The following is a 21,712-nucleotide window of genomic DNA, read 5'->3' as shown; positions in this document are numbered from 1 at the left end:
TTATGAGGAAGTCTCCCACAGGTAGGAAAAACCAGATTCTTCTTCCTCTGCAATTGTTCTGCCTCTGAGGTGTCATATAATTGGAGTACTAAAACTATCAAAACCACGTCTACTTAAGGTTAACCTTTCACACTTGATATTCCCATCATTTTGCACTAATAGCATTATTCATAACATTTAAAGGTGTAAAAGCTTCTAAGATTAGAGCCATAGCAAGATCTGTTATTCTTTATTGTATAAATGAACAGCAGTATATGTGATAAACACTGTAGTTAACTACAGGCACTAAACACTCAGGATCTGGCACCTTCTCTTTATACAAATATTGAATGTCTTGGTGTGGGTCATACTCTAGTATCTTAATTCAATACTCTCACATGCATGATTCCTCCATTCCTAACTCAAGTGGGACAATTCACATGACCAGCTTTAGGTATTAAAGATTAAATAAAGTGGAAATTGGGGGTGGGTTTGGAAGGATTTGTTCAGAGTTTTACACGATTGGCCAAGAAATACCTTTCCCAAGAAGGTCAAATGTTGGACGATCAGATGGGCACTTTCTGTCTTTCCAGCACCACTTTCCCCACTGATGATAATGCACTGAACACACAAAACAAAACAGTTAAGTGCACAGCTCACCTCATGGTCGATTTCAGCTATTGCTGCTCCTATCTGTTATTTAAAGTTTAGTATCAAGACTACAAAATACTTTAAGGGTCAACTCCCTCAACTCCCTTCTGAAAGGAAAGACCAGCAAAGGCTCTGTGTAATAATTTATTCCCTAGATTACTAAAATGTGCCTTGTAATTCCTGATAGCAGTGTGCAAATGTGTGAAGCAGTGATTGAATTTCTAAGGGCTAAGACATATAAACAAGTGACCACGTCTACAGGCTAAAGCACGCTATGCACATCTGCAGCTTGTTTCAAATGCTTAAAACTCAGAAAATTGCCACAGCTCAGTTGATGGGACATAATTCAACAGCGTGTCTGAGCTTACTGCATTGACTTTATATAAATTAACATGAAACACAGTACAGCTGTATTTAATACACTGACCAAAAGTCTGCTCCTGGCTTTAAAAATTATCTTAAATAATTACTGCTATAAATAGAGGTTATTCTGTAGGTGATGCTGATATTCAATCTAGAACAGCAAACTAGCATCGAAGTTTTTCAGAAAAATAGGCATCTGTTCACTGGATGATTCTGGGAGAACATACCCATCTTCTTCCTGAGTCAGCAGTCATTGATACCTTAGTGGTATTTTATAGGCTCTCCAGATGGCTACCAGACTCAGGGATTAGCTAGAATGGTCTAAACTACTTGGTATCCTTTCTGCTGTTACACTTCCTGGACGAGATGGAAGTAGAAGGCCAGTACACCCTGAAGGCCAGTTCACACCTGAATACTGAAGCGTGAACACTTCAGGTCATAGCACACAATAACGCTATCAGCGTTTATTATTTTTCCATTTTTTTCATGTGTTCACCAGTACAAATATTAGTCTACTTAAGGTACAGTATCAACTGACATATAATTAAACTGTTAACAATGAGCAGTTGCATAGATTTGTGGTTTTTTTATGCAAACACCTGAAAATTATTCGCACCATACTGTGAACATACAAGATTCCTGGCTGGGAGAAAATACAAGGTCCTAAAATACTTGATGCAATAATGACACTTCATATAGAACTGAGCTTTCTGAAAAGGTTTGAAAGATGTAGCAGTTCTCTGGTGGTGCCTTCGACCAGGAGCATGAGCAGGTATTGACTCTAAATAATGTGTGCAATATGACACTTGCAGCTCATTTATTTGCTTCTTGTCGGGCATTTTTGTTGTTCTTGGAAACAGATAACCCAACGATGGATTTACATGGTTACGATACCTAACTTAATTCTCTTCGTGTGACTGGAGAAGTCATGTACAACAGTTTATACAGTTAAAGCCCATAAGCTCTTATATAACTCAGAAAACTCTTGAGGAATTGGACAGAACTTGACTTTAGCTTCAGGAGAAATGTCAGACCCAGAGTCAATTTTCAGGCTTCACAGGAAAATACAAGGGAAACCTCAATGGATAAAACAAACAGAATCTGTTTGATTTTTGATCTGGCTACAGTGTTTATCTAATGCACCTTTACCTGAAGAACCAACATAACAGTGGCCAGGTAATGGAGATGTCCTGGTTTCAGCCAGGATAGAGTTGGTTTTCTTCACAGAAGCTAGTGTGAGGCTATGTTTTGGATTTGGGATGAGAAAATGTTGATAACGTGCTGATGTTTTGAGCTGTTGCTAAGTAGTCAAGGACAGTCCAGCTTCTGTGCTGGCCGGCTAGCAAGAAGGCTGGGGGTGCATGGGGAGCTGGGAGGGGACACAGACAGGACAGCTGACCCAGGCTGGCCAAAGAGATATTCCCTACCATATAACGTCACACCCAGTACATAAACTGGAGTTAGCCAGGGGCGGGGGAAATTGCTGCTTGGGGATGGGCTATCGATCACTAAGTGGTGAGCAATTGCTGTATTGGGCATCACTTGTTCTTGTACATTCCTTTGTTGGTATTATTATTGTTGTTATCATTGTTGTTTCCTTCTCTCTTGCTGTCCTATTAAACTGTTTTTATCTCAACCCACAAGTTTTTTCCCAATTCTCTCCCCCATCCCACTGGGGGAGGGGGCAGTGAGCGAGCCTGCGTGGTGTTTAGTTGTCGGCTGGGGCTAAACCATGACAGGACATAAACATATTCCTGTAATCCTTTGCAAACAGAAAATAGGAAACTGATTTAGATCTAAATCCCAATTACTTCCTAAATGGGTAAGAAAGGTATAGTATTAAAGATGTACAAAGTTAGTCTGATGGGCTGATGTCAAAACTAATTTTCTTCCCCAGATAACAAGTTCTCACATAACTTCACTCTACATGAGTACTTGTTTTCTTTACTGCCTCCATCAAAGAGCATATAAACCATTAAAGAAGTACTAGCCATCTCTCAGGCCAGTGTACTTCCACATACTCAGTAGAAGTCCTTTTTTCTTCATCTTCAATGTCCCTTTTATTTGTCTTCTTTGCTTAGTATTTTCTGATTGCAGGTTTTTTGTTATTTTAGTCTGCTTTTGTGATTTTAAAAAGGCATTTTCTATGAATTGTTATGTGATGTGCAGGGTAAAGTCAGGAGGGTTTTATAAATGAAATTAATTATTAGCCCCCAATAGTCATGTACATACAGCACATCAAATCAGAAAGAGTACAAAGTTAGAATGTTAAGAATGTAATAAAAAGAAATCTAGCTTTTACAGCATAGTATTTCATTCTCATTAAAATCATTGCTATATAATTGGATTTGTGTCCTTATTACATTTATATTAGACCTATCCTTCATATATTTTACTAAAAAAACCGAGTTGATGGTTCCTATATTTTGTGACTTGTAGTTAAAGGAATTGATAATCCGTTGCTTGATAGTGTCTTTATGCAGCAGCAAAGTGGTTCAAACTGTTAATCTGCTATGGCATTGAGACCGTCCTATTTTACACAGGTGTAAATTATTTCAATACCTAGTGCAAGACAGGCTAGAATCAGTGTGCAGCAACACTCTGCAGCTGGTGTCAGCTCCAAGACTTCATGGGTGTCCAGGAAACTATAATGGTCAGGTAATCCTATCACCTTATTTGAACTTTCAGTGTTTTATGCCACAGTGTCCTCTTCAGAATTCCCAAACCTGACTAGATTTCTACTCCAGTTTTCCTGATGTAGGAATAAAAGGCCTAAAGAAAAAATTTCCCAAAGTACAACATAACAGAATATTAGCCGTAGCCATGTAGCATAGTGGCAGTACAATTAGTATGAAATCTAAACCAAAATTATCAGATTCTTACCTGATCTTTGCTGAATGTAACCATACTTTGGTAAGCAGCATCCGCAGAGGCAAATATGTGGGGCGGATTTGATGAACGCTTCACACCGTGGTAAAGCTTGGAGAACTAGAATTTTAAAAGAACGCACAATAGTCAAAATGCACAACTTAGCTACATAATTAAGAACTGAAAAAGAGGATAGTGACTATCTTCTTGCTGTTCAACAGAAGGTAGTTGCCCGTTTTACCACAGAATTTCCACTGAATCACCTGGAAGAAGAGTGGTAATTCTTGGCACTGCCCAACTTCCAGAATACAAATTACAAAACCTAAAACGCACCCTGATATTTCCCGCACAAGGCAGTGAAAAGAACTGTATCACAAGGAACAGAATTTCAACATAAGCATTCAACCAATGAAATACCCAACCTATACAAAAGAAACTTCAAAAAAACCAGTGAATCTGAAATCTGGCCCCTCTACCTGCAACCCTGATTTAGGCACCCATGGAGACCATTTATGGCTCCACTTCCCTTCATATTTGTAGGGAATTAAGCTGCCTCTATCTTTACAGCATTTGATTCACTTGTTTCATTTAAGCAGCAGCTTATGGCACAGGACATGTAACAACCCAACAGTCAGAGCAATTGTTCAGGAAGTAACAGCCTCAGCAGGAGGAGGTTCATACAACCATCTTGTTGCCCAGATGAAAGCCCTAAATGCCAGACAAGAGGCACAGCTGTGGCTGGGGTAATCTTCATCTCTCCTGTGGAATTTGTGCCACCAACAAGAAAGGAATGAAATCAAATGAGACTGAATTTAGAAAAAAACCCACAAATAACCAAAACCCAAAAAGATTTGTAGCCACACTTTTCTGGAAGAAGAAAAGTCTGGGGTTTAGTCTGTGCTCCTAGCTTGCAACATTATTTTAAGTATTAAAATAAGTATTTTAGTCAGTGGTGTTAATATAAAATGTAAAGTGAGTCCTGTCCACAGCTTGGAATCTCTCTTACCTGGGGAGAATAAATGCTGAGATTCTGGAAGGGGTTTAAGGCTATTAAAATGTCTCCAACATAAGTATAAATTTGTAAGTCAGCATAGCGTTTCTGCAGCTGATGGATAATTGTATCCTGAGAAGATTACAAAAAGTTTGATAGTTAAACAGTATTTTCCCATTTAGGAAGATTTTTGTAAATATACTGAGGACACTGATTAAGAAATACTTACTGTAAGTGTTACTAATTATTTTTCAAATGCCAACACCACAAAACTAAAAAAATATTTTCAAAATTCTTGCTAATGCCATAAAACTAAGTGAAATTGCAAGTCCTATTTCCAGATTAGAACATATTTTGTTATATCAGTCTGAGAAACAAACCTTCTGAAGAGAAATGCAGGCCATGCACATTATTGCTGCACTTCATAGTACATTTCCATCTAATTTTTTATTTGACCATGAAACAAGGATGATAATTTTTCAAGGATTAAATCTTAAGTGGTAATAAGAGACTGTTTTAAACAGGACACTAGCACAATTTAGTATTATGTCTTTTTCTTGCTGGCATGCAATTTAAGGAGCATCAAACCAAAAATTTACAGATACTCTGCATATAGGTGATACAGTGAAATATGCAACTGATGCTGTTTTATGGCTTTTTATCCAGAAGCTGTAGATACCATATTACTTTATATAAATTAAACAATTTTAGGAAAAGATCACTTAAATCTCGATCTTCATGACTAAACTTCATGTTTTAGGAAACTCACAAAATAATTTAAACTAGCATCACTCATAATTAAATTCTTCCACATAACAGGATTCACCGTTACTGCTTTTATGTTACTATATAGAACATTAACGAAGTGATGACAGCAGATCAGTCACGTGATAATTCCTTTGCCATGGTGAGAGAAAAGCTTGCAAGAAGGAACTCTTCTCATTCTGTTAAAAGAAGCCTAAAAAGCAGAAACAGGCAACATGTGAGGCACAATTGCCAGAAGCTCCTACTCAGACAGTACAGTACCTCATCTAGAACTTCTAGGTTTACCAGATCATCATCTAGAGAGGACTTGTCAGCTCCATCCACATGGTAAGGTCTTCTAGTATGTATTCGTTCATGCCTGGAAGTTTGTTAGTAGAGCACCAGTGTTACAAAACTGTATCAAAGACAGCAAACATTAAGAGGCAATGGGAAGTCATGGGTGAGTGTTTTTGTCATGCAGAAAACACAGACACGCTCTCTGAAATACGTATTTTTGCTTGAAATACCCTTTTATAAAAGCAATAGGTCAGCTTCCTGTCCAGTGTAACATGTTTTCTCTCTCACAATATAAACCTTATCTATTTATCAGTGCTCAGAAATTAAGATTTACCTGTAGGCTTACTACTCCCCACTCACACAGTAAAATATATAAAAAAACTCTCCCTCTTTTCCCTTCTCTTCTTGCTGTAAGTTAATAAACTACCATTCTGTTTAATTAAATATTCTCCCCACATACCCAGCCAGTAGTGTTGTCATCTTAACAAAGTTACAAGAAGCAATAAGTAGTATAAAATCCTTCTGTTACCTTGGTGTATGCCGAAGTGCCTCCTCAGATAACCCCAGGTCTGGCCCAAAACAACATTTTTGAACCACAGCTGCCATCAGACTAAATCGTATGGATGTTCAGTCAGCTTGTCCTCAGAGATTTAAGCCACACAATAAGCAGCAGAGACAAACTGTCACATAACCCCTTTATAATCAGATTATACTGAAGGAATCTTTGAAAACGCTGTGTATATATTTTTAAACAACACATCTTGTTTGAAACAGGGACAAATCAAGAGGCTGTAATATGTCTTCCACAGAGAGGGTGAAATATGAATGCTGTGAGAACAACTAGGCTTTTCTTCACAACTAATATAATCAAAGCATAGTAGGAGGACACCCACCGAGATACAGTCTGCATCCTGCTGAGTAACATTTAGCATTGATCCTCAATGACAGTCCCTGACAGATTGTTTCTGCATTGGTTGCCATATAGAAAGTAGGAATCACATGATCAGACATCCCAAAACAATGCTAAGTATTATATCAAGCACTAACAGAATGATACTGTGACTTGTGACTTGGCAGGACACACTGTTAATCTATAATGTTGAAGATTAATATGAAGATGTTGCAGGTCTTTTTTTCTTTAATGATATCTTCACTGACTCATGGAATCCTGTTTCAAAAATGAGCATTGAGGCTTTTGCTTTTTTCCACTTTATGTATGCTTCTACATTTGAACCTAGTCAGCTTTCATTCAGTAAAGAGAATGTTTTCATATCCAAGAGCTATTATATAATCAGAAGAATTATTGCATGGAAAGCCTCTAACAAAGAGGAAGGAGGAGAAGAGTGTTAGTTATGAGTACAGATTCACTGATAATTGCAAATCATGTTTAAAGATCCTAATTTTTTATGTCTACTTTTATTCATTTTCCTTATTTACTTTTGGCTACTCTATGAGTTCTGGAAAACTATTCTGTAATGGTTTACTTGAATTGTAACTAAATAAAACTGTGCAAACTGTTTTGTCAGCTAGGAAATAAAATAGCAGGAACACAGCAGGTTTTGCTGACAGTCCCACTTACATTTTACATCCTACATTCCCAGAGATAGTAGTTTGCTTGATGTTGTACATATGAAGAAATGAAAGGAGAACACAGATTAGAAGCTATAAAAAAAAAAAATGTTACAGTGGGTATTATTTACAGTGGGCAATCATGTGATTATTTCCAGTGGGCAATCATGTTGTGAGATCATGTGAATTTGTTCAAATTCCATTAAATTACATTTTACATTTTCAGATCTTTGATTAGGTGGTGGGTTGTGGATTGTTTTTCGCTTTTTTTTTTAAGCAGTCACTATATTCAAAAATATTACACAAACCAGATCCTCAAAGGAGTAGGAATGCATGTAGGTGGCCTAATGTACTACTGTTTTTTCTAATTGTTGTTTCCATTTCAAACCAGAATTCAACCTCTTACTTCACTGCAGAGAAAAATGCTGTTGCAAATAATGCAAAACATTTAGAGATGAGAGTACCCCTCAGTCTACAAATGAAGCAAGTATTTTAAGTTACTTTACTTCATGGAGCTGTAACTAACAAAGCAATGGCTAGACATTATAGCTAACACAACTCATCTGTGAAGCTTCTTCCTGGAGCAAACCATCATAGCCACAATATTAAATTGCAACAAACTGCTAGCATGGATGTATCTACCAGAGGTGCAGGGAGAAGGGGGAAGAGGACACAGTCAACCTAAACATCTCTAATTGCAGAATGGCTTTGGAAACTAATCTGTTATCTGATTGTGTATTAAACTCCTGCTGTTTGTTCTCCTTAAGTGATAAATAATAATTTTTTTTTAAATTGGAAAGAGTTTTTTTTAACACTGTGTAAATAAATAACTAAGGAGATTGGTCTTAGTTGAATATAAGTAAAACATGTACCTTTGTGCATGTATTTTCTTGTGCTTAACTCATTTTCCTAAGTACATGATTAGGGAGAGGATATTAGGAGCATAACATCACATTAGCTTCAAATCTCCTGCTGGCCTCATCAGTTTTCTACTGACCCTATGTCCTGCAGATGCATTGACAGAGAGGGAAGGAAGAATACAGACAGCAACCTTTAATTATTTCCACAATTTTACATCAGAAATACAATCTGCTTTTAAATTTTTTTTTTTAAATTCTTAAAAAGCAGAAGGAAACACTCTTAACTAGGGAAATAATTGCCAGTATATTTTCCACTTATCCTTCCTTTCTGATGCCATGTAAAATGTACAAATTCTAAGCAAAAGGAAAATCAAAGGTGTTAGGTTATTTGCCTTAAGGTTCCAGAATGTTCTGAATCATCCCCTGGAGGATGTAGTCTCTTCACTGACAAAAGAAGTGGCATAAAGAGCCAGTCACTCAAGATGCCAAACCTTACCAAAACTGAAGAGCAGCGTTAGATTTATACCAGAACTTTAGTAATCAACTCTGTCTGCTGGAAGAAATTTCCATCCTCTCTTTGCCTTCTTACCAGGCAGGAATAGAATTATAGAATAGTTTAGGTTGGAAGGGACCTTTTAAGGTCATCTGCAATGAGCAGGGAAGGGACAGAGTTTTCTTGGATTTTGGAGGAGCAGCAAAAAGTGAGAAGCATTTCTTCCTCAGGAAAACAGTTTCATGAAGAGGGTGAGAAGCATTCATTTGTTCTACTTGTGAGGAAGAGATAGTTTGAAAGAAAATATCCTCTTTTTGTACTAGACGCCATAGTAATAGAAGTGCATTGTAAATATCTATATGGTCATATGACCCTGCTATCAAGCTGATGATGGGGAAGGAAAAGCTAGATGGACCATATAGACTTCTAGATCAAAAAGTCATCGTGCTCAGGTCCAACCTGAGGGAGAAAGCAGCATAGTCCAAGAATTATGTTCATTGGAAGCTTCCTCTCTGACCTCTCTCCCCTCCACCCCTGACATTCTTGTATGAGTGCCTTTACTTCGGCCTCTTGGTACAGTTAAGCATTTATGTTTACTGTTTGGTTTTTTTTTTTTCCTAGGACTCATATAGGAAAAAGTTTCTGTACTTTTTCTTCTTTACATTATTGCCAATTTAAAAATGAATTGCACCCAAACTGAGATTTACAAGAAAACTATGCAACACAATGAGAAAGAAAAAAAGAGTTGAGAGTTTGCTACTGCCACATGGAGAAACACAGCCTATTTCCTGTGCATTGCAAAGAGTGAATTTCACTCCTGTACATCAAGTTTCAGCCTGGAGTAATTTGTTAAAGCAAGGTCATAATAGACACACTGACGCAGCCTAAATTACAATATAAATGCTACGGTTGTAATGAAAATCTGTGCAACCTCCAGGAAAAACACATATGCTACAATCAGACCAAGGATCACTTCTGGGGCCACAGTAGCTTTGTGATTAAAAAAAAAAAGTTTTAAACTCAGTTGCCTAATATTCATATAGATGAAGTCTAGAAGAATTGCATTAAATTACATTGTGTATAGCATCAGAGGACTATTTCTGTTTCTGTTATTATCTCTGAGTCCAAAGGAAATTATTGGCTGGATGCAATCAAGTTCCTTGCAGTTAATTGCTTTCAAAACTAAATATGAGCTGGCAGAGAAGCTAGATATCTGGTTGTAAGAATTACTTCCTTGGGTGGACTGCTGCTGTAATCCAGCTGGCTAATAAGAAGGAGGAAGCTGCCAAGCCATGTTAGTCTCATTCTAATATCTGACAAGGTAGCCTGAACGTACCTGCCCTTCTCAAATTATTAGATGCTTAGTTTTCTGTTTGCTTTTTTCTTTTTTTCCCAGGCTTCTTCAATTTTGATTCTTCCTAATGTACAGATTTGCATTTTATCCTTCAAAATTCAAGGTTTCATAACTGTCTGTTCCCCATTACAGAAACAAACTGCTAAATGGTGACAAGCAGTAGCACACTGAGCCAGCATGACCCAAACCAGTAAACTCTGAACTCTATACTGCTACAGTGAACTTGTTTAAAACCTTATCCATGCAAATGCTTAAGTTTTTTCATTCTTTTAAAAAAATTAAACTGGAGGTTGGTAGAAGACCTTTGCTGGTTGATTCCTATGAAGAAGCCTATTTACAGACAGGAACATAAGCTACGTAGTCTGTAGGAAAACATCCAAAAGAAGAATGAGCCATGTCTAGGCTTGCCTTCTTCAAAGCTACTGATAACTGGGAAACTGCCACTTTGAACCATATAAGCAAAACCATTTGATACTTGATCAACATTAACTCTCAAACATCAAATCAATTATTGAATTTTCAGACCAGGAGTTATTAATCACTTGAGGAAATATAGAAGACCATCATTTTGCTCAACTTCAGCTACTGTGACATTTGATAGGCAGGGCTAACAAAATAAACATAGATGGCAACTGGTGATTATTAAATATTTTTGTTACTTTAAAATTATTATAGACTTATCTACTGCATTTCATATAGCTGCCTCACATTAACTCCCCCTAAGGAACAGCCAAATGCCACATGGGGACCCACAGTATCTAAAATTTTGAAAAATGGTTTATAAGAATATTATCAAGGGCAAAACTTTTAGAAAGCATTCTCTGAAGATTCTGCTTCCCTGTTTCCAATTCTAAGCTTTTAATCATGTATTCTCCTCCTTGATGTTCTGTTCCTCCACTACAGCAAAAGGCAGTTAATAGATCTGCTACTACATTTTAATTTCTCCATCTCACATGCTGTTGTGACTTTGCTTTTTTAGATTTTCTCCTGAATGCTATACTGGTTAGAGTAACCTGTTATTTTAAGATTGTTCATAAATACATAATTTCTTAATTGTTGTACACTGAAACAGGGGAACCCCCCCCCTAAAACATTTTCATTTAATTCACTTTTGCTGATGGTTGGTACTTTTCAAACCTTCAGATAAGCATTAAAAATCCCCCAGTTTTTCATTACTTCTACTCACAAGCCACTGAAACATTTTATATTTTGGGGGTTTTTATGGAATAAAACAGAAAGCTTACTTTTTTGAGAAAGTCTTCCTAAAAAGGATGCAAGATTTTATTATCAAAATTTATGCAAGCAAGGGCTGGGACAATAGACAATATATTGGGGTTCTAAATCTGAATTTCCCTTTTAAATGTCTCCAGAACAAGCTCCAGGGTATTTTTAAACATTATTTATGAAATATAAGATACTGCCCAGCTTAAAGGACCTTGGAAGTTTTGACAGATGTTTTTCAACTTTTTCAACACTGAATCAGCTGCCAGCTTTGCCAGGTTTAGATTAAGTCCTGACAAGGACAGAAAAACAGGGATATTTGATGTTTATAAACAAATTCCAGAGAACATGTCCACTTTTTGCAGTACATTTTGCCAATGTAGACAGCACAGTCATTTAACATTTAGGAATATTAGGAAAGAGACTAAATCCCTTTTGACTTCTTCCTTCAGCAGGCTGGCAATCAGCCTGGATGTTGGAATCTCTTGTACTATCAATCAAAAAAGCAACTGACCACACGAGAGAGTTCAATAGATCAAAAGGCATATTTAGAAAGTGAGCAGTTCTCTCTTACAATCTCCCTTAATGGATTATCACACACACTCAAACACCACTTAACAAAAATATAATATACACAAACAGAGCAAATATTTACTGTTAAGCGAGAATTAACAATATCCACAATCTGTAATGTATCTTTACCTAGAGTCTTCCCAGATTCTAGGGCAGAAAGAATGAAAGAAAAAATGGCTAGAGCTTCAGGCATTATGCATGTTTCTCAACAGGTGACCAAAGGTATAGTACGGCTTTATAGAACAAGTAAAAGACAAAGGTCTTGCCCCAGACAAACTGCTATCTGTGTTTTGTAGGTATAACGTATTAAGTAAAGCTATTAATAGCCATTTCATAAGTGGAGGAACAGAGAAATATTGAGGGTGATATAACAGAGGTTACACAGTAATTCTGAGAGAGAACAAGGAATAGAACACAAACGTCTACCATGTTTTTGTATTATAATCCAGAGGGTGCTTAAACATTCTTGGTATTTTACTGACATGCAATTGCATGATTCTCAGTCTTGAAGAACTTATCCCTGAAATACAGCCAGATTATTAACAACTTGACTTGTGTACCCTTCTTTACTTAGAAAATATAGAATTAGCCACAAAGTCTTTATCAACACTCAGTTGTTATTACTGTACCAAAAACATTTTTATAATTCTGCTTATCTTTCCTGACCAATGTTTACATGTCCTGTTGTCCACACCTCACTGTAACTTAGATTCCTACATTTTTCCAGTTCTGCAATTTAATGCTACACGAGGTACAAGTCTTTAGGAATTAATTACATTTCTTGTTTTCACAGTGTTATTGTGTATGAGGACACTATCTGAATAATCTGAAAGCATTTCACAGTGCTTGTGTGAGTACAGGATTGGCAAAGAAGAAAAAAAAAAGAAAAAAGCAAAAAAACCTGAGTGAGCGCCTGTGACAGCATCCTCTCTGATTCTAAGAAATGCTTCCTGCATTCCTACATAGAGGCAGTTATATATTGATGGGAATAAGAGTGCTCTGGCTCCAAAGATGAACTACAAATCAGTGTCCATGTGTTAAAAAGTAATGATGTATTTGACTTTAGAATAGATGGGAAATTAAAATTCAGCATTGCTGGAACGAATATATGTGAAACAATGTTCTGACGTACTAACCTCTATTTTTTAAGGATTAAAGAATTTTTATAAAAATAGAACTAGTGGGCTACTTAACACCAAATACATTTCTTAGAATTAAACTTCATATAACCGCTTCTATCGCAAAGCTGTTAATGAAAAGTATATTGTTGTTAATTAGCATTTATGCCCAGGTATTGTTAGAAACCAGACAAAACATACACATAGTTAACTGATAGCTTATAAAAGGATATGAAGAAGACATAAAGGTTATACCCAGAGCTCATCCTTATGCAGCTGTGACATCAGACTTTCTCACAAGATTTTTCTTCATGAGAGTGTAAGAAACAGGCAATGCAGGAATGGAGTGCTGATGCTGAAATTTCAGCTTCACTCCAGACCATGGCAAAACTCAAGGATTTCAGTCTAGAGGATGCCAACAGATGAAAAAAGAAACTTCTTCCTCATTACAAGAGTGGCAAGAGGGGTATCCTGGCTTGGTTTTCTGAAACCGGAAACAGTTATTTGCGTAAAGGTAGGAGATATCTGCATCTCACTGATGAAAATAATTTAGGGAAAAATAAAGCTGGTGGAAAAGTTTCAAAGAGCATCTTTTTTCAGTAAAAAAGCAGAGGCAATTGTTAATGCCATTTTTCATTTTGAAAGTAATCTTTTACTAGCATAAACCTTTTCTTTTTATTATTAATTTCTAACCTAAAGGAAATAATAGATTATAAAGCTTTCTAGTAAGTTATCTCATGGCAAAGTGACAACAATATGTTTGTCAGCAACAAACTGATGATAGCAACAAATGTGTGCATTAGTGGTCTCCTTCGAGCTCAGCAAGGACAATGAAGTGCCCCTTCAGTTCAGTGGTATGAAGACTGTGCTGAAGTTAAGCCTAGCTACACTGCACACAAATTTATGAATGAAGAATGAAAGAAACTGAATTAAGGAGATGTTTCAGTCTGTGGCTCCAGAGGTTGACCCAGATGATACTGCCAAAACCCGATAGCTTGCTTCTTTCTACTCCTCTCTGCCTTAGTCCTGGTCATGTGAAGTATTCCTTCCTTTACTTCAGCTGTATCAGTTGAGGCACCCCTCTGAAATCACTTACAGGGTAAAATATTATCTATGTGTTTCTGCTGGCTTAGGTTTTTTCTCTTAGTTTAGAAGTTCTATCTCAGGAGGTTTTGACAATCACTGGAGCTGCAATAAAAACAGCACGATGAGCTTGTTCCTGGGAGCTATGGGAAAATGAAAGAAGCCAGTTCTCTCCTTTTCAGTAGCAGTGAACTGCTAGATAGCTCTCCACATCTCTTCATCATATACTCTAAATCAGGAGTACTGAATTTTTAGTCTGCAGGCTTGGTCTTCGGCACAGTGACCTGAAATGATGTCCCAAAATAGGAAAAACAGGCATGGCTCAATTGGAAAAAGAATCCTATTAAAAAAACCACAGGTGCTGAGTCAGTGAAGAATGAAAGGATGCAAATGCAAAGAACTGATGCCAGAAAACTTTCAAATGAGACAAACCCCAGATACCTCCTGATCAGTTGTCATCACCAGTGACTCCCTGGGTTCCCTCACAGTAGAAATGCTGTTAACACCAGCATCCTGATGGTTTTCCAGTTTCTGGAAATTTTCAGCCCGTGCTCTGAGAATGTTTTCTTTTACTTATCTTTTAAATGATTGATCTGTAGTGTTGCTGTACTCCTAAAAAAGAGCATCTACTTTTCCTTATCTCTGAACATCAGGGAATTAATCCACATTTCATTGTACCTGTCATGGGCATATCAATAAACAGAAAAAGCATGCACATATATCCAATGATATAATAGAAAGGTTTTACTCAACGTGGGTTTTAATTGGCCTATTTACTTTGAAGTGGTGACTATACATTCAGAAGACTTCTACAGATCACCACAAATGAATGCCAGTAAATTTTTTTACAGTACCATCTGGTCTGCATCTTCTGCATATCAGATTCTGTATTTAAAGTTATTTTATAAATACATTACAGAGTTTTAAAATTGGTACCAATTGGCTTTTAATTGGTACCAATTTTCCTAGGGGGTACTATCTCACTATTACAAAGCCAAGCTCTTTATGTATAACCTCTGGGGAAAATTATAATTAGATGCTCGTGGTGGCTGGTTCTCTTCTAATAAACTTAACATTTCTAGTTCAGTATTAACTGCCTGGCCCACAGAGTTGATATTTTGCAGGGATATGCTTTTGCAATCTCATTAAAGTTCGTACCAATTTGATCAAGTTTCAAATTTTTGGAAAATCAGCATTTCAACATTCTGAAAAATATGTTGTAGATTTCAATGGTAAAGGATGACTAAATTTTTGTCCTCACTGAGCATGTTCTCAACTCTGATCAAAGTGGGCTAGTGCTTCAAAGAACAAGTAAGGATACCATAGCATAATGCTACAACGATCAGAAATACATTTTTTAATAGCAGTTTCAGGCCCATTGGCTTCAAAGTGAAGGTAAAGATGACTATTTCTCCAGCAGCCTAATCATGTTTCTCCTCTTACCATTCACTAGTAGAGGAAGAACCACCTAATTCAAAGGCATGGCTAAAAGCAAACCAAGAGTCCAGGAAAGAACAAGATGGGTACAAAGAGTCTGCTGAGACTAAAGCTTTAAGAGTAGAAGAGAAAATGTAACAGGCCTGGGAAACAAGAATTCAGTGATAAGAAAGAACAAGAGGGCTGTGAGCTACCTTATCAGGTGAGGAGGAATACCAAGAACAGAGAAATGGCTGGAAAAATAGAAGAACCTCAACTAGGACTTGCTGAAGAAGGTGGAGATTAGAAACAGAAGCTATTGGAGTGGTAGAGGAAGAAGACACAAGCAGCTGACTTAACAGGAGAACAAAGAGAGACTGCTGGGAAAGATGGGCCAGATAACAACCTGGGACAGGGAACCTGGGACAGGGAACCTGGGACTCATTGGCCAAGTAAATTTGGCGGCATCAGGGACAATAAAAGAACTTAGACTGGTAGGGAGGATAAGATTAGGACTAAACCCATTGCAATAGAATTCCCTTCACCACTGCAATTTGTAGGCACTACTGCACACAAGTTGCAAATAATCACCCTTGGCAAACAAAATATTTAAGATGGGTTAGGTGGTGACAGGATGGACAAAGGTTTAAAGTCCTTTAGGTGTGCGCTGATTCATACTGGGGGTGCTGGGAAGCAAAATCCTTCCTACATTCCAGTCATGTATAAGCATAAAGTGTGGAAGCTTGACTGTCACAGCACTCCCAGTTAATATATGGAAAGGCTCGAGGAAAGAAATGCTGTCTTGGTCTTGATTCCTTCTCATTCCGCATTATGGAGACAGATCCCATAAGAATGTATTGGAATACCACGAGGAATTCATTTCAGAGCTCCTCTTTAGCACAACGATCATCTTCTATTTGGTCAACAGCTGGGAAAACTGATATCTTTCAGGCCAGCCAACCCACAGCTGTAGGCAATCCAATCTGGGAGGTGTTACATGGGGGAGGTCTGCTTAGAAGGCTAGATAAAGCAGAAACCTCTGCTGAAACACTGGCATAGCTCCCTCACGCACAGTAAGCAGTTCCTGGTATATTTTTTCCAGAAAAGGAAAAAAAAACCAACCCCAAACAAATCCACAGAAGTCATCTTCACCTTGAAACTGTACTTACAGCTATTCCTTTGTTTTAGCTTGTACATTTTTGTTTGGGCTTTTAGCATTTTAACTACAGAGTCTTATGGCATATAAGTATATACATGTTTATGACTTACGAATCATGACATTTAATTTTCATCCTCAACATTAGTAACTGTTTGTTTATAATAATGGTCCAGAGCTTATCTCACTCTAGACAAATTTCATATTACAGAATGATTGCTGAGCTTGGGAAGGTGTGTTCATTTGCATTTAATTCTCTTTTGAAACAGTGAAATTCTGCCACCCTCTGGACAACAACTGAACTGATATTTACCATCAGCCTCAAAAGTAAAAAATCCCACTGCTGCTGATAAACATTCATTGCTTTTTAAGCACATTTTAAAATTAATTACTAGGCTGAATGAAAAATAGCAGGTACTATTAAATTACAGGCAAAACAATTACTTTAAGTACTGAATCACCTTCTTACTAATAGTATCTAATCAAACAGCAAACTTTAAAGTGTTCTGTTCTTACCCTTTTCTAGTAGTCATTTCAGTGTTCACAGTTGTATTTTTAAAGATCTACTACCAAAATATGATATAATTTTTCATCATGCCCATATGTATTTCCACAAACCAGAACATTCTGGGATTATGAGCATGTCTGTGACTGAGCCAAAAACAAATACATATAGAACAGAGAAAGACGGCCAAGGAGAAGGTTGCATTATGGCTGATCAAATTAGCTTTAAAAAGTATCAATGGGAAAACATGTCTCTTGCATTCACATGGCAGGCAGCACTTATTGCTAATAATACTGCTAGTCAATGCATTAGTATGAGAATTTGAAACAGTAAATGTGCTTTTGAAGTTTCACCTTGTGCTTTGAGGATTAGTGGGGAAGGAGAGTTGCAGCATATATGTTGTACAGTACCTTGTTTTGCCTATAGAGCCTAGCTGCTGCTGTTCTTGGATGAGCGCAGCCAGCTGTTTTTGCAGAGACATATCTTTACCATGTACTTGTTTAATAAACGGATGCTCCAAAAGATGGGTGACTGAAGGACGCTTTTCAAAATCCTTGATAAGACACCTGTGACAGAGAAATAGTAGTCTCAGGCATTGACATTATTTTATTACAGCATGATTTGAGTCAGCTTACTGTGGGGCTGTTATTGTTCAGTAGTTTCTTTTTCCACAAATTTGAGTTCCTCAGTATGCAACAAGTCTCCTCCTCTACATTGGAGTAAATCTGACATAAAATACTTAACTAAGTGAATTCACCGTACAAGTACACTAGTATAAAGGCTATGAATTTGAGCTTATTTAATCTCTCTCTTTAACTGTAACTAGCTTACTATGGAAAAGATGGCATTGTATCTTGTAAGTGCTGTACAGTTAATAGACATTAAGCATAACCTAGGATGAATAGACGATAGTTCATTCACTTTAATTTTCTAGCTATTCTCCAATGAGAAGTTGACCAAGAACTGCAGGATATAGCCTATTAAAAACCACAAGTGAAACCTGTGATACAACACTAGTCAGAACAATCTGATATAGACCTTTGTTTTGTTTTTAAAATGAATGTTTCAAGTAGATCTTCTATATTGCAATGATAAGTGTTAGCATAAGAATCAGAAAATTCTGCAAACCTACATAATTCAGACTGGAAGAGAAATGAATGAGTCAGAATTAAATGCTAGCCAGGGTTCCAAAGTCCTGTCTGTGATAGGAACAGCTGATCTAGCAATGAGTAAAGAGATACATCCTGTTAAATTGGCACAAAATAAAGTATCGTGCTTAATTTATATAATCAAGATTTAAAATTGCAGGAGCCATCATTAAAGTTCAATTCTTTTCTGTACAATAAAGCTGAAATAATACAGTCCAAACAGAAGAATGATCTAACAGGATTAGACTGCTTTAAAGTACCTCTAATTCTTTATATTATTCTGTTTATCTTGCTCTAATAATAACGTTGACATTACTTGAGACTGTGAAAAAGAAATGCTGCAATTCAGCATATATCTCTCTTCTAGTATCTATCATTTCAGTGAATTATAGACCAAGATGAGTTTATTTGATGAGATGCATTCATATTACATACTTCAAAATTACATCTCATATTTGCTGATATTAAGTGATACACCTAAAGTACTTAGCAGAGCCAAATATCATAAATAAAGATTATCTTTTCAGCCAGAAGTTCAATGAAACTTTAATACCTTTCAGAATAATTTCTATTCTAGCAGTATCAATAACAATTTGCAAAATTTAAACTACATCCAAAAAACAAAAATCATACACATTAATTGACTTCAAATATTACCAAACACATTAGCAAATGATTAAAGTTTAGCCTCACCTCAAATACTTTACTGAAGCCTAAAGTCTGTTCTTAAGAAGATCCTGAAATATCTTTGAACATAACTTTAATACTTTAGGTTCCTGAAAACCGTTTTCCCAACCTCCTCTTGGTACACCTAGTCCAGAAAAGATAGTCTGTAAAACATACTACCAGTTTTATAACTATTTTTGTGAATTTTGCTATAGGCTAGAACTGTAGCCTCCTGATAGACTGAAGTAACAGAGCCTGCTTTATCTCCATCCTCTGAGTGCAACGCTATAAATACCAGTCCTTCCCCCATGAAGAGATCCATCATTAGCCTTCAATAGGTTCTGACCACATTACTCACCCCCCGTCCCCTGCACTTTTCCTTTTGTGATCCATGTTTTTTTAAAACTCAATACACCCACACAGACAATATGGTCCATGCCAATCCTGGTTAAATTTATAAGTTTCCTGAGAAAAAGGAAAAAATAATTTGAAAAGAAAGATAACATTAATCAGGAAGGCAGAGGGGGAAAAAAAAAAACCCAAAACAACAAAAAACTATGCAGTATACAGAAATCACAGATAGATGGCAAGTATCTGAAATGGAGATTTCAGTCTGAAAAGGCCATGCACTCATGTGATTTTTACCATTCTAACAATAATTACAAATATATAGTATTTATGCTATATTGTTAATATACACATTTTCTTGTTAAATATGATTACATCAGGAATTTTTCAGTAATATAACTGAATCCAAGTGAAGCTATGTCATAGAATAATAGAATCGTTTGGGTTGGAAGGGACCTTTGAAGGTCGTCTAGTCCAACCCCCCTACAGTGACCAGGGACACCTTCAACTAGAGCAGGTTGCTCAGAGCCCCATCCAACCTGACATTGAATGTTTCCAGGGATGGGGCATCTACCAGCTCTCTGGGCAACCTGTGCCAGTGTTTCACCACTCTCATTGTTAAAGTTTCTTCCTTATATCTAGTCTAAATCTACCTTCTTTTAGTTTAAAACCATTACCCTTTGTCCTATCGCAACAGGCCCCAACATCATGACAGCTGCTTTTCAGGTAACAACATCATCAGACTTCAGATTTCTTTTTTGAAAAAAATTCTTCTAATTTTTCTTTCTCTTCAAGAAATTACGCAGTTCCAGACAGAATACCTTGTGTTTACCACAGATGTGAAGAACAAACAAATCTTTTATCTGGTGGTATGTAGTTATTAATACGAATTCTACTCTGCCCCCTGGAACAATGTACCTTCAAAGACACTCTGTGGGCAAGATCCAGAAGTTGCAAATGAAATTCTTCTATATAGATGGTTCCTAGATGAAACATCCAAGTGTCCAGGGTACTACATTCGTGAAGGAAGCCCAACAAGAAGAGGTGGAAGGAAAAAATTTTAGGGAAAAATGTTCTTAGCTTCTTTATTATGTACCTCAAATGCTATTTGTTTAGGTCTGGCAGGTGTTTTAACGAGCATAGATAAATTCTGTCAGGGGAGGCAGTCTCGAAGACTACTTCAGCATTACCTTTGCTTCTCTTGCATACTCCTGCCAATCCCCTGCTGACTATTCACTTTGCATGCATGCTATTCTTCTGCTTTGCAACTATCAAAGTTCATCTATTGTTTCATCTATATGCAGCCTTCATTCTCGGGTGATTTCTTAGTGAAATCCTAAGTGACCACAGATTGCAAAAATAGATGAATATTGTTCACTTGAAATTGAAGTAAAACTTTATGAATTCATAAGATGACCAAGCTAATGACACAAGACACATCCACATGACACTCTGATCAAAGTCTCTGTTCCAGGCTCAGACAGAGCACACCTAATATTGCACCAAGTTCGTGCCTGTATCGGAAGAAGAGAGCCATTTCAGATGGTTAGTGAGATGCCACAACAAAGCAGAGAGCTAGTGACTAACAGCCGTGTAAGAGTGAGGGACAGCTGCTTAAATTTACGTCTGTAACTTCTTGTGCAAGCACTTCTACTCCAGTTTAGGGAAGAGCCTGATATGAGAGTGTACCTCTCCACTGAAGTTGGTTTAATCCATCAAGTTAAATGGCAAGTTGCTAGCCCATTAGGAACACAGCAGCAGAACAACCAGGCAAGCCATAGGGAACTGAAGTGTGTATGCATATACACTCTCTTATTGCTCTGAAACAGCAGAACTGTTGACACAGTCACTTCTAGAAATTACTCCCTATTATATTTCAAGTGACAGTAACCAGCTTGCAGCTTATTCACAGTAGGTACTATGGGCTCAGTGAGTACTCAGATATTCAGCGCCAGTTTGGTGTATCAATAGGCCTGCTGCAACGGAGTGCAAGATGGAGAGCTGTCATGTGACACTGAAAAAATAGTCCTTATGTTTCTTCTCTTGGTGCATATGTCTTTGTCCTAATCCCGTTCTACGTAGACAAGACCTATTAATATTCTGAGGTATATTTATATGCTCTGCTTCTACACACTGTCATTTCAATTGTGTTGCTTTTTAGTGCCACACTGAATGTGTGCTGCTGCTGTTCTTAGTCAATGTTACCTGTAAAACAATTCTTGGGCTATCACCTACGTACTAGTGGAAAAAATGATGCATCAGACTGCCAGTGTCACTGCAGGCATTCGGTAAGGTGTCACCTCCCACAC

At 37.1% G+C, this 21,712-nt stretch overlaps 1 protein-coding gene across 1 annotated transcript in view; it reads right to left on the bottom strand.

Annotated features, from left to right (window-relative positions):
* The window catches only part of MYO3B (myosin IIIB), a 175,533-nt gene that overhangs the window by 97,915 nt on the left and 55,906 nt on the right, over positions 1–21,712 (bottom strand). The window contains exons 8-12 of the mRNA XM_010286583.1: positions 17,652–17,807; positions 5,879–5,975; positions 4,868–4,984; positions 3,877–3,981; positions 517–600 (exon numbers count right to left, since the gene is read on the bottom strand). Of these exons, the coding sequence (XP_010284885.1) occupies positions 517–600; positions 3,877–3,981; positions 4,868–4,984; positions 5,879–5,975; positions 17,652–17,807 (559 nt within the window). The remainder of the gene's footprint in view (positions 1–516; positions 601–3,876; positions 3,982–4,867; positions 4,985–5,878; positions 5,976–17,651; positions 17,808–21,712) is intronic.

This window comes from Phaethon lepturus, unplaced genomic scaffold (assembly GCF_000687285.1).
Source record: "Phaethon lepturus isolate BGI_N335 unplaced genomic scaffold, ASM68728v1 scaffold2230, whole genome shotgun sequence".
Lineage (NCBI taxonomy): Eukaryota > Metazoa > Chordata > Aves > Phaethontiformes > Phaethontidae > Phaethon > Phaethon lepturus.
Note: the sequence above shows the minus strand (reverse complement) of the source record. Positions and strands in the feature narration are given on the sequence as shown.